Source organism: Carcharodon carcharias, chromosome 2, assembly GCF_017639515.1.
Source record: "Carcharodon carcharias isolate sCarCar2 chromosome 2, sCarCar2.pri, whole genome shotgun sequence".
NCBI lineage: Eukaryota > Metazoa > Chordata > Chondrichthyes > Lamniformes > Lamnidae > Carcharodon > Carcharodon carcharias.
In genome coordinates this window covers 76,870,114-76,884,026 of record NC_054468.1, presented here as the reverse complement: position 1 = coordinate 76,884,026, position 13,913 = coordinate 76,870,114, and the positions used below count along the sequence as shown (strand labels likewise).

Below are 13,913 nucleotides of genomic sequence, written 5' to 3'. Positions count from 1 at the left end.
AAAATAAAAAAATTTGCAGGTACTAGACTGCAAATCCAGCAACTATTTAATCCTCTATCAAAGCTCATAACAGAACCAAACTGACCAGTTGTGCTATTATACACATATTTTGCATCTTTTGGCCAAAGCAGTAATTTAGCCATTGCATCCTGAATATAGCTAAACCAGAGTAGTATAAAACTAATGTATTTATTCAATACTTTCTCATACATGTTCCGGAAAAGCGGCAGTGAGTATACCAGCATTAAAAAAAATTAAGGAATTTTTTCTCTAGGTTCCTCAATGGAATCTGCACCAACTTTTACCACGAGTAACAGGAAATCAACAGTGTTAATACAGCTTCACAGCTTTGCAAAAATGTCACGAAATGGTTCCACGGACTGTCGTGTGGTTATATATCAGTATTTCTGTTTTCAATGCTCGAACAGCAAGCACAGAGTTCATGCGAGAGTTAGGATCAACCACCTACTCAATTAATGGATTTTTTTTGGTCAGCATACAGAAATCACATTACACAAATACAAAGAAACATAGCTTTGCTAAGACATTAATCTACCACGGACATAAAATATTTAAAAAAAATGTAGGTGCCTTAGGTGCTAAAAAAGACAAGAAAACTGAAGAAGCATTTTCCACCATTTACTCTCATTATCAAAAATAGTTTTCAATTCTTCTCGCAAAACAAAAAAAGGAAAAAACAGAAAACAAAAAATTAAAGTACAGACTGGACACAAAACATCACATTATTCCTATGGCTTCAAAACACTACTTGACCACATTCACAGGATATGACACCAGCTACACTATAAAAACAAAAAGGTGCCATTCAATCTCCTTCTGTATGTGAAAGTTTTCCTGCACATTTACACTATGTGAGTAACCATTGTTGTGCATGCTATGTGCCAAACCAGAAGTGAGGCTGAGGAGTAATTTCATATACATCATTACAATGGTGGACAGTGGTACAAGCAGTTCAGCCACATTGACACATGTAACGGGATTAAGAGATATTAATGATGAAATACTGGATCTTTTTTAAAAGGGGCGTGAGGGGGAAGAGAAGAGCACATGCACTAGTCCCCATTTTTGAAGTGCCTTAGAAAAATTTATTGTATTGATTCCTTTCAATTTTAATGAACAAGTGGACCAAATTGCATAATTACACAGGTATTGGTTGTTTTGTTATGCAGCTGACTTTGTGCCAATGTGAAACCTGAATTTGCCAATGTGGTCAGACATGCCAACAATTTACTGCCAGCTGCAGTACTAACTATCTGGCACCAGAAGCCACGGGTACACTTCGTAAATATAGTACAAAATAAGTGCTGTGCTACCCAATGGCAGATAGCCAGTAATGCAGAGGCATTGCTATAATATGCACATTTGGGGTGAATCAATGTCAATTCTTCACCACGCTGCTTTTCATATCACCACTGAGACTGTGGAGAACTGTAGCCTGCATCCAGCATAGTAGCAGATTATTATGCAACTCTGAATTCATAACAGAATAAGCCCCTCAAATATTGTAGAGAAATGCTTGCACAAAATATTTCTGGCCAAATTAACAGACACCTGTGCACAACTTAGCTGACTCAATAAGCTTCATCTGTACACACTTTCGTTAACATAGCTTCAACACCCTCTTCAACTGTAGGCATCTAAGTGCATGTGCAGGGTGGGGTGGGGTCTTCCAGCAACCACCATTCATGACAGAATTACATATTGAGCACCAGATGGTTCTCCTAATGAAACAAGCAGACCTGAGGGAAGAAAATATATATCATGTGCGTCTATAAAGTGTCATCCTTATTTCTACTTGAATGTGTAACTACACAGGTGTAATGGGAGTGTTTTGCTTTGTGCAACTGATTCATGCTAATGCAGTCATTAGAAAATAATGAGGCATTTTGTTTTAAATATATTCTTGGGTCATCTAATGACATTACCAAAATAAAACAAAACCAATGTTTCTTTTGATTTAGAGAACACAAAAATAATCTGCATATAAAAAGTGACATTATATTCTACATGTAATTTTCTTAAACTGTTCGTACTGTAGTTCACCATTTTCTGCTTTTTTAAATTACACCTTAACCTTTTGCGATTATGCACAATGCATAAGCAGCAACAATGAGGTCAAATTTCTCTTGCCAAAGATTGTTCAGTATAAGTCACTTGCAACAGTTCATTAATTACATCTTATTCAACAAATTAACCTATTCCTCCTTTTTGGAGCCAGGCCTGATGATTTACGTTTACTTCAAGTGATCTATACCCAAAGCACTACGGCAAGTTCAACTAAGTCTATTTTCCCCAAAAACAGAACTATAGCTGCCTTAAAGATGTAGCCGTCCCCATGAACAGGGACAAGCCTAAGGTCTACCAGATCAATTCCAATCTAACAGTCATATCTATAGTCAATAGTTTCATCCAAGCTTTTGTCGTCATGTGGACTGGCAGCTAGGAAAGTTGGTATGGGTGACCCCGTTGTCACATTGATGACACTTGCGCTCGTGCTTGCATTACGCACTGCGTTGCTGATGCTGGTTAGGCTGATGCCCACAGTAAGCCTGGTCTGCTCCAAGGCTTTTTCTGGCACAGCAAAAGCCTCCAATTTTTTTTCGCCATTGGCCATGTATGAGTTCTGGCAACCACGGCAAATGCAGTCCAAACAGGCCTTGCGATTTGAGTAACAAGGGCAACGTTGCCCACGACACGTAAGAACACTTGGGTTTTGTGTGGCACGTCCACACTTGCACCCCTTCTTCTCTTGGGGCTTTTTGTACGCTATTTTTGATGGGCTACCAGGCATAACAGTACTGCTATGAACTTTCTCCTTGGTTTTAGATTTGGTCGTTCCCTGCTTTACTTTTGAGTGTGATTTCTTTGCTCCATGTTCTGCATGCTTTTTAACACTTTTACTGGCCGCAAGCAAGGATTTGCCCACTTTTAGTGTGCCCCCATTTGGCACTGTGACTACAGTTTCTGTGGACAACTTGGTCTCTCGTTTGGCAGGAACAGGAGCAGCAGCCCCTAATGTTGGGCCGTGTATAATGCTGGAAATAGGTAGGGGTTGAATTTTTTCACTGTCACTCTCCGATCGAGAACGTTTCCGATTCCCTCGTACAATTTTAGGTGTTGCTGCTACACAGGGAATACCATGAGGAGGTGCATTGCTGGAAACAAAAATACTGCTTTTAGGAGGCAAGGACATGGGTTTGGCATCTATAAGAGGTCCATTGGGTGTACTTGCCTCAGAAATAGGTTGTGAGTAATTGCTACAGGCCTCAAGATTATTTGCAACAGTTTCTAAGTCTTGAAATACATGTCCACCAGTAAATAACAAAGAACCAATCGGCTTTATGTCTTCACCATAACTGCAAATGTCAACTCCCACTACATCGACATTACTACAAGAAACTACTTCGTTGACTGCCTGCAAGCCTTCAGAAATGTCTCTATTTTTGAAGTCCTCCTCAGTGCAGGATGTATTAAGCCTTTCTGAATTTTCTGAAGAAATAATATTTACAGTAAATTCACCAGCTGGAAGTCCATTGCAACCAGACAACCCATTGAAACTAGAGCAGATCAGTTCAGCATTGCTTGAAACTCGTTCACTGTTTTGAATATTTTCAATGATTCGTGGTGTTGCTGCCATTTCCAGGTCACTGGTGCATTCTGAGGTTGATGGGGTTGGGGAATTCGACAAATTTAAAGTACTGGTCAAAGCAGAAGTTCCTTGCCTCTCTTCGTCTAACGAAAGTCCCTCTTGCAGCAGGGTTAAGATGTCAGGAGCACCGTCCATAACAGTAGCTAGATGCTGTGAAATTGGGGATTCTGCTACATATTCACATAGTTTCTTGTAGCAGCACACCAGGATGCTCAGTTGTTTATTTTCTTCAAACTGTTCATAATCTTTGCACCAACTACAGGAGGGCTTCATCATCATCTTTTTACCTTTGCACATTTTGCAGACATAGTGCTGGCAAGTGGAGTTTGTAGGAGCAATTGGTTCTTTTAGTAGGTTTCCTGTAAAAGAAAAAAGTATTAATTTATCTGGAAAGTACTGTTGATAAAATATGAAACTTCAGTAATGTATCATATTTAAAAGTTTTAATCTTCTTCAGTTTTGTTTCCCATCTATTTTCAAGACAATTTATCTCTTGCATTTTTTTAAGCAAACTGCTGATACATTACTGCTCAAACAATTCCCATGGCTATGTCTCTGTCCATTTGATAAATATATTTTCTCCCAGGGTGAGGGAAAAGGAGTAACTGGAGTAATAAAAGTAATTGGCATTTTGCACCTGACACTTTGGACCTGGAGAGATAAACTGTTGTAGGGAGAAATGTGTGGAACATCCCTCCATTCATAGGAAAGAAATTAATACCAATACATGACCGAAAAAAAAAACTGGTTACAAACATTTACTTCACAATCTGTATACTACAACCATGAAATCAACTGAGAACTTCTATATTAGCAGCATTAGGCTATTTACAACTTAGAAAGAGAATAAGGAAGAGAAAACAGATGGACCATTTGAATACATAAACTATTCTTATGTAAATGAAAGCAACTTAAAAGCGAGCAGTTAATCGTTCCCTTTTCCATGTTAAAGATAGCCTTGTACATTTCCTTTCAATGTCACCTGCTTAAAAGAACTTAATTAGCATGCACTGTATATGCATACATTTTAAAGCTATGCTCCCAACAGCTTTAGTCACAGATGATTTTCATGAGGATGCTCAAACGAACAATTCAATTAAACAAGAGAGAGACCAACTGCTTTTAGTGTCATGTCCATAACTTACTGCCATTCTAAAATGACCAAGACGGCTGGAAATCATCTACATTTCAGCTTTAAGTTCTCAACAATTGCTTACATAGCATTTGTAAAATTAATCTAATAAAGGACTTAACAGAACTATAGAAAATACAATTGTTAAACATGTGTAATCAAGTGCAACATGCTATCCAATAAAACACAAACTGCAGAATTAAACAGTAATAACACACTCAACCAACAGTGCACCAGCCAATTTACAAGGAAAATTTTAAATTTGATACTTAAATCCATGTTCTTAAATTGCAATGCTCCTCATAAGGGACAGAAGCTATTGCTTGTCTCCCTATTAAGCATAAGCCAAAACATCCTGAGACTTTCAAATCAATCTCGAGTAAACATATCAGAGGCATTCATCAATGCCTGAACAAAATATGTGAATTCAGACAAACTTAAAAATGTAAAGAATATTTGGAAGCTGACATATTGAAACTAACATGCTAAACTGATGTTGTTGGACTTACAGGCAAACTTTGTGAAGCAATGTTTGGATAAATTCATTTCTTAACAACATAACAAAAGTGTTTGGTGTTTGCACATTTAATAAAGCAATTTTAGTTCAAACAAAAAAAAATCAGAAATATGGGACAGCCATATTTTTCTCAGCTAGTGAAAAGCTAAAGCATTTTTGCAGTTGATAGAAACACTATGCTGGCTACAACAATTAAAGCATTTTTATTTTGAAGCAGCACTCATAACATACAGCATAGAAAACATATCAGTAAATCTGTTTCCTTAGTGATAAAATCCCCAGAAATACTCATCTTTTACTAACTTCATATCAATTTCCCTTACCAACAGGCAACATTTTCCAAACCCAGGTACAGCTAGATACATCTGAAATACAAGTACATAGTTTCTACTAAAGAAAGTTAAACATGTACAGCAAACAGTCAACTCATTGATGACATTCTACTATTGCACACAGTGAAAAGGTTGGCAATGGGTCTTCAGAACATGCTGGTAACCACTGTAACAATGTAATCGCACCTTAATTACTTTCACCTTTCTCTTGCAATACCAGTGGTAGGCAGTACACAGTAAAAGCTGGCAATGTAACCTTAGAACTCCCTAGGTTCCTCCAAATAACTCTGAACCAAGTAATAAAAGTAAAGAAACATTAACAATGCAGCAGTAGGCTGTGCACCATAAACTAAATCAATCCAATTCTTATTACAATCAACAACTACAAACTACAACGCAATTCTCTGGTGCGAGTGAACACTGCTGGAATACCATCCAATTTTGGACTAAATTTTTTTAAAATTCTAAAATAGCAATTGAAACTCAAAGATACAAAGGAATAGTGCATTCAGTTTTAGGCAATAAAACTCAGGAAAAATATATTGGCCTTGGAGGGATTACAGCAGATTCACCAGAATGATACCAGGGCTTCACAGGTCAAAAATGGGAACAGGTTGCATAAACTTGGTTTGTATTTCCTTAAGCTTATAAAATTGAGGGTGATCTAATCATGCTTAAAACAATAAATGGGTTCGATACGGTAGATACAGAGAACAATTTTTTCTGCTGGTGAATCCAGAGCAAGAGGGCATAGTCTTAAATTAAGGGCTAGGCCATCTGGGAGGGAAATCAGGAAGCACTCGTCCATGCAAATGATAGTTGGAAATCTCAATATGAAAACTAAGCACCTTTTCTTCAGTGGCATACAAGGCAGTCTCATTAATATGGTATTAAATATTTATGTTACACACTCTAAATAAGATGCAACAGGCTGATCTACTGGATGTTTACTGCAATCTTACAGGATTGTTAAATCAATTGTTTTATGTAACATATTTGTTCCGGTACTAGATTAATGTGAAGGGGGTACTAATAGCTGTTACTATGGCACCATGCCAACTGGATTGAAGCTTTTACTTTATTTTCACATTTTTAAATCTCAAACTTGTGTCTAATCTTAAAGAACTCAAATTGCCCTAACTTGGATGAAAATCAAGACTGCCTATTGCATGCCAAAGTTCATAAAATTAGTATCAACATTATTGGGTTGATATAGCACGTTCTGCCCATCGTGCCTGTGTCAGCCCTTTAAGTGAGCTATCCAATTAATCCCAATCCCCTGATCTTTCCCCAAAGCCCTGTAAATTTTGCTTTTACAGAATATAATACAGAGAAGTGTAATAACATTGCTTTAAAAAGTTGTTACAACTGCAGGGAGTAATTGTGGATACATTTTCTTTGTCATTTCTGATTTGGACTAATTGTGTACACATTTTGCAGATTATCTTTGCTATTTTCCCTAATGCATACTAAATGACCTGACTCTTGGCACTCTGCCTGGAGCTCGGCGCCCAAACAACGAAGCAGACATATAAACCATATCAGGCACTAACCAACTAGCCGCCTCTTACAAAACGACTTACCCAATCTAAAGAGAAAAGGTGGAAATTCTCTTTTTTTAAAATTAAACTTAAGTTCTGAAAACAATTGACTGCAGCATGGTCCTGTACCAAGGAGATGAAGTTTCTTACTTTATTGTATATAAAGGAAAACTAGCGCTGTCCTGATATTAGTATAGACAAAATGTAAAGGGTCTAAGAACACAGGATCTTACCAGGCTCTCCTTCCTCCCTTCAGGGCACAATCTGCTCACCTCATGGTACTTAATTCAGAAGTCTTGTACTTTCCACAGGTTGATTTGGGGTTGAAGCCATTCCCCTGAGCTGTAAAAAGCTGCATTCACCATCCTCACACTTAGTCATGGCACCTCAAGGCTCCCCTCCCCCAATATTGGTGGTGGAGGTGGGTTGTGAAGGGAAGGAAAGTGAAATATAAATATCTCCCTAAAATTGCAAGAAGGTCTTGCTCTCGTCCCAAGCCCATGTAAAATTGTGTCTCTCTCCCAACCAACATTGTTTATCCCCCAAGTGAAGTGGTTGAAGAGACAGAAATAAGGCCTTAAGCTAATTTTTCTGCAACCCCTGAAAGCTGAACCTTGTATTACCCTGCCAAATCCACCATAAAAACCACTTAATGTTTTCATGAATGTAGTAAGTTAGTGAATGAAACAAAATCAAAAAAGCAGACATATTGCAACAGAAGCTGTCATCCAGTGTTATTTCAGATACTATATATGTACAGGTCCAGAGATCAGACATTGCCAAGGATCTCACTGAGGATTTAGCAGCAAGATAACTGTGCATCAGAGTTGATCCACTGATAAAGGGAATAAAACTGACCATCAAGAATGGCTCCATTGAAACTCAATTTCAAACAAGTTTGCAACCTAGAACCTACTGTCCAAAATAAACTATTCACACACAAACATACAAACACTGGAAACACAGTTGGGGCCCCAGAATAATTACAAACATTTAAAGACTAGTATCATTTCTCTAATTTACTTTTAATCTCCATCCTTCCTTCTGCCCTTAAGTAAAAGACATTTAAAGCATATATTGGAATGCCCCATTATCCTTGTTCAATCATTTGTGTTTTACCTTAACCATTCATCAAAATTGCTATTATGGCAATTGTGTTATGATATTACATCTTTCTTTCAATAAAGCCATACAACAATCTATATTTAGCAGAAACAAATGGCAAACACTAGACAGCACAAATCACCATGGACACTTAAATGTTAAAAAGTTGTTTTACTACAATTTGAAATTTGAATGTCTACATATCAAACATTCTATGTAAATAAAATTTAAAATATAACTTAAATGTGACCTTCAACACTACTTGCACTATTTACCTCAAGTGTACCAAATTTCTCTAGAAATAACTGCAAGAGCTACACAATTAAAAAAAACAAGTTTTCTATATGGGTGATATCAACAGTTTTCATTGCTCTGCATGGCTTTTACTGAAATCCACTTTTAAAAATAATTCCCCATTTTTATGCATTAAAAGATGAGACCCAATTAACAGAATAAGGAATCAGTAAACATTTGGGAGTGCAGCAAGTTAACAAGTCAACAGACAACCACTAATTGTCAGGGTTCAAGTGTATACTACAATTCCCACACAACAAATCCAATTTTTGTATTATTAGTGGAGGATTCCCTATAAGCGAATAAAAATATTGAAGCAGGGGGCCTTTCAACCTTGGCTACCCTAAGTCACAGGAGATGAACTACAGGTTACCCGGAGGGCCAAATATAAAGAAATGGAGGTGGGGGCAACACTTCCTCACCAATACAAAAAGAATACTCCGAAAGAATGCAGAAAATTGAAACTACTCTCATTATGCACTGAAGAACAAATTTCCTACACCTTAATCACTTCAAACGATCAGTAAATACAGGGCCCTATAGAGCCTGAGATGCAATTAAGAGTGTGACATTTGTCAAAACCATAAAACTGTCAGGTTAACCATTTCACACAAGGTCATTCAACTAGATGCAATATTACCAAAGATGACAAGAGGTTTTGATGTAATTTTCAGAAATAAATTGAATATATGAAAAGAATAAAAATCTAAAGAGGAGGTATGACAAATTAATGCATTGCTATAGGAACCGAGTTGCTCATTGGGTGAACTAGCTGCGTCTCCAGACCGAAGCTTCACAGCAAACACGTGTGCATGTTTACTTTTGGGCAGAATACAAGAACGTCCCGTTACTGTGGGCATGCATATTCCTGTACTCAGGTCAACTAACGCAGAATTGCAACTTTAACAAACAAGCTCAAGATATATTCAGGTTTGGTAACAAATGGCAGTGATTTACTTCAAAAGATTACCCAATTTGTAACCAGATTATAAAAGGAGTTTGCACTCGCCGACGCAATTGGCGGGGAGGGCGGGGATTTGAAACAACCAGGCTTCCCATTCAGATTTATACAAACAATAGCTGGTCAATTCCAAATAAGGAAAAGAAAAACTTTTCCTTTTCGAGTGTTTATTTGGAATTCTTACAGCTGTTACTACTTGCAGATTAAATTCATTAATAAGGTTGCTCCACATTAAAAACTTAGTGGATCATAGAGAAATTGAAGTCATCTGTCTAAAAATACCATTAAATGGTAATGAAACCATCGATCTCTCAAAACACGTGGTAATTTATTTTCAAGCCAGAGAATTGCAAATTATAAGACTACAAATGTATTGCTTCAGATCTCAGATTACTCAGAGAAATGAGCAAAGAATGGGTACAAACGCTTTGGGTGTTCAGACGAATAAAAGACATTCAAATAATGTCACCTTTGTATTTAAAGGCTTGAATAAAAATTACAAATTGTGTTTGTGATCGATATTATAAAAAGCAGAGACCTGTTGCAACGAAAATCAATGAACCAGTTCAGTAACTGTTTTAGCCATACTGAAGCACTCTAGCGCACTGATTTAAGAAAGGCAGGTTTTAATGTGATCCGAGTTATGAGTGAAAATGTTAAATACAAACGGAGCTCCACAGCTTTAACAACACTATAGACCTCTGCTGCAATGCAAACAGGAAAACAAACGAATAATGCAGCTTTCGTTATTCTGTTGAAAAGGACTCGATTATAGTCACTTTAAACTGTATTAAGTTAATCGCAGAAAAAATGTCTTTGGCAAAGATAAAAACGCATGCATGGCACAACACTGTAAACAGTGAAGGCCTCTGCTGCAGTGCAAGATAAATCTGACCCAACTAGGGAAGGAAAAATATATATTTCTAAATATCAGTGTGCAATTAGACAATAAACTTATTCTAACTTGACGTACTTAAAGATTCAAAACTCAGTCAGGTTTCCGCGATAAGAATCGCGGATTCCAGTTTTACTCCTCGAATACTGTAAACGATGTAGGCCTCTTGCTGCAATGCAAAGGATACATCTCAATTCAAGCGAAGGGAGGGAAACCACGCCAGTTACACCGGGGGGGAAGAGAACGTAACAACACACACACAATTTAAATTGAACTTGCACAATCTGCAATTTCCATCGAAAGGCTATTTAAAAATTCAAATTCAGATGTAGCTCTATTGGTGAATAGAGCAGGCCTCTGGTGCAATGCACAAACCCCTCCATACAGAAAACACATGCACTGGAAATGAGACAGGGGAGGGGAAAAAAATCAAGCTTAAAAATATAACAGTGCTCGTTATATAATTGTACTGATCCACCCCCTCCTTTTGTAAGACAAATAAAGACAGCGAGTGGCTCCATTCCCTGTATTTTCCTAGAAGGGGCTTCATTGCATTAATTTTTTTAAGGAAAAGAAAAAAAATGCGTCTAAAACACTCACCGCAGACACAGCAGGAGAGAGACTGGCGCAGGTAGGGGAGCAGTTTGTAGAGCTCAGAGAAGGAGCCCGGCTCCTGCGGCTCGCACTGCATGATGTAGCGACAAGTCGACACGTACAGGCTGGTGGCGTTGACCGGATTCATGGCGGCGACGACGGCGGCGGAGTCGGAGCGGGCCGGGCCGTTATGCCGAGGCTGCCGCCGACGGGGATATTTCCGATTCCTCTTTCTCCGACGCCCAGTTTCCGCGGCGGTGCCAACGTCCATTTAATTAGAGTGGGGTGTCAGCGGCGGCACCGCTGCTGCTGCTGTTGTTGTTGTCGTCGTCCTGCTCGGCGGGCTGTAGTCTCCCAGGGCTCGCTTCCTCTCGCGGAGCCATGATACTAACGGTGCTGCTGGCGGCGGCGCTGCGAGCGGGCGGCGGAGAGCCTACAGTCCGCGAGCCCTGTCCCCATCCGCGCTGCGCGGGCTCCGGGCTCGGCGGCACCTACTGGATAACGCGCGCGCAGCGGGCCCCGGCTGCGCACCTCTCGCCATTCGCGAGAGCTCGCCTCCGTCCCTCACACACCCCCACACCTTCTTCCTCGGAGCCCCGGCGGCACCCAGAATCTGCGGACGAAATGGACGGAAGGGAGAGGAAGAGAGAGACCGCCCGAACGAGATGAGAGCTCAATCCCTCACAAGCCGCCCCGGGCCCGACATCGACACCATCATCCTCAGCCCCCGCCGCTGGCGGCTTTCCTCCCTCTCACGCCCGCTGACGGGATATATTTCCCCTCCACCCACCAAGTCTAAATTTTACCCAGATTCGGAAGGAAACGCCAAGGGTAGCGGCGCGTTTGGATTATTGGAGGAGATGCGGGGGGGGTGGATTTTTTTTTAAATGGTGGAAACGTTCGTTTAAAGAGGAAAAAACGGAAAGAGCTCGAGCGCCAGTCACGTGACTGGTAGAAAGACGAAGGTAATCTTCCCAAATGCCTGATCGGCTTCATTTGTTTTCAAAAAGAAATTGACTCGCTCTCGATATTAATTATATCCTTTTTAAATGTAGGCTGTGGTGTAAAATAATTGCCTTCGGTTTTATTCGCCTACTTTTTGTAGGAATAAAGCTATGTTTAGAAACCGGTCTTCCGCGCCTGCAACGCTTTTTTTGATTTTACATGTTGCCAAGGCCGAGTGGAGTGGCTTTTTATATGGAGGTCGGAACTGGGCGCTGCTCGGCTGCTCAGCCAATAGGAGCGGAGCCCTGTTGAGGTCCTTCGCGCTAACGGGTTGGGCTCGCTGGTGAGGCACACCGGGATCTGCAGTTTCCAGTGGGCGATGATAGTGTGAGCGTTCATTTCTAAAACCCTCCCTTCTGGACTACAACTCCCAGAATCCAAAGCGCGCAGCTGAAGGAAGGACTCATTGCGCACGTTCGGTTCACACGAGCTGGCAGGTCATGAGCCCGCCTACTCTCAATTCATTGGCTGAGATCCTATCCTCTGTCGCAGCTGAGGAATCCCATTGGTTTCTCGCTCTGCCAATCAACTGACGCACCGCCGACCTCGAGTGTGTTTGGTCAGCCAGAAACCGAGAACCCAGTCCGGATCATGGCGACTGGCTTGGTGATGTTGTGTTGTTCTCGGCTGCTGGCAGGCGGACTGCGAGTTCGTAAAAACGTCTCACCCGCTGTCGCAGCGATCAGAATTACCGAGGAGCGGAAGCAATGGTATTCAGTCAGCCACTTGACCGTGCAAGAGAGAATCGAGAAGAAGTCTCAGAGGGCGATGCTGGGAGGAGGTCAACACCGGATAGATGCCCAGCACAAGCGGGTATGTTTGGCATATCAGTCGTGGCAGTGTTTTACCGGCTGGAAGTTATTAAATCATAATGACCACACGTTCAAGCCTATTTCTTCTCTGTAATCTCGCTGTTATTTAATCTGTGAAGCTCGCCATCATAAAAAGATGTGATTATGGTCCCCAAGCCTGAAGATCCTGGTTCCACAGGCTGAGCAGCTGGGCCACTAATCCTGGTTGTAATGAATAATCGCCAATATTTCAGTTAAACAATAACCCGTCTTGGAGATTCCATATTTCACGAAAGATATAAGCAAAATGCTGCAGATGCTGGAAAACAGAAACAGAAAATGCTGGAAAAACCCAGCTGGTCTGGCAGCATCTGTGGAGAGAGAAACAGAGTTAACGTTTCGAGTCCGTATGACTCTTCTTAAGAGCTAAAGAGTGCAAGTGTGATGGAATTTATACTGTTTCGGCAGGGTGGAGCAGGTGAAGCAAGATAGAAGATCAGTGATAGGCGGGGGGAAATCTGTCATGGACACAAGAGTGTTAATGGTTGTAGTGAAGAGCATAGAAGGTGCTGACAGTGGTATAAAGGTAAAGCAGAATGTGTTAATGGCAGGACAAGGGTCAGCACTCTGAAAGAACAACAAAGAAATAAGTGACAGATGGCCTTGTTTTGTGGGGGTGGGTGTTGGAGGGGTGAAAAAGGATGAAAAATAACTCAATGAATGAATAAAAACAAATAATTTTAATAAAATTAAATTTGAAAAAAAAAAGATTTAAAACGTGGGAAAGGTAGAGGAGAGAGTTCATGGTCTGAAGTTGTTGAATTCAGTGTTAAGCCCAGAAGGCTGTAAAGTGCGTAATCGGAAGATGAGGTGCCGTTCCTCCAGTTTGCGTTGGGCTTCACTGGAGCAGGCCAAGGATGGACCTGTGGGCATGAGAGCAGGATGATGTGTTGAATTGGCAAGTGACAGGAAGGTATGGGTCATGCTCGCAGACTGAGCGAAAATGTTCCGCAAAGCAGTCACCCAGTCTGCATTTGGTCTCCCCAATGTAGAGGAGACCAATTGGGAGCAGCGAGT

At 40.4% G+C, this 13,913-nt stretch overlaps 2 protein-coding genes across 6 annotated transcripts in view; one reads left to right on the top strand and one right to left on the bottom strand.

The window, feature by feature from the left end:
* Window positions 1-626: 626 nt before the first annotated feature.
* Window positions 627-11,311, bottom strand: LOC121272724 (E3 ubiquitin-protein ligase MSL2-like). Its single transcript, XM_041179501.1, has 2 exons — window positions 11,047-11,311; window positions 627-4,029 (listed from the first exon to the last, which is right to left on the bottom strand). The coding sequence occupies exons 1-2, from the start codon at window positions 11,309-11,311 to the stop codon at window positions 2,399-2,401; spliced, it is 1,896 nt and encodes a 631-aa protein (XP_041035435.1). The 3' UTR covers window positions 627-2,398.
* Window positions 11,312-11,875: 564 nt separating this feature from the next.
* Window positions 11,876-13,913, top strand: part of pccb (propionyl-CoA carboxylase subunit beta) — an 82,439-nt gene continuing 80,401 nt past the window's right edge. Inside the window, exon 1 of one of the 5 annotated variants that reach the window (XM_041179536.1) lies at window positions 11,876-12,005. Coding sequence is in view for 4 of the 5 variants with exons in the window: in XM_041179528.1 (XP_041035462.1) it covers window positions 12,637-12,858 (222 nt within the window). In the remaining variant the exon portion in view is untranslated. Of the gene's footprint in view, window positions 12,006-12,058; window positions 12,859-13,913 lie in introns of those variants that run through there. The other 4 variants (XM_041179528.1, XM_041179525.1, XM_041179519.1 and 1 more) reach the window with 4 other exon arrangements.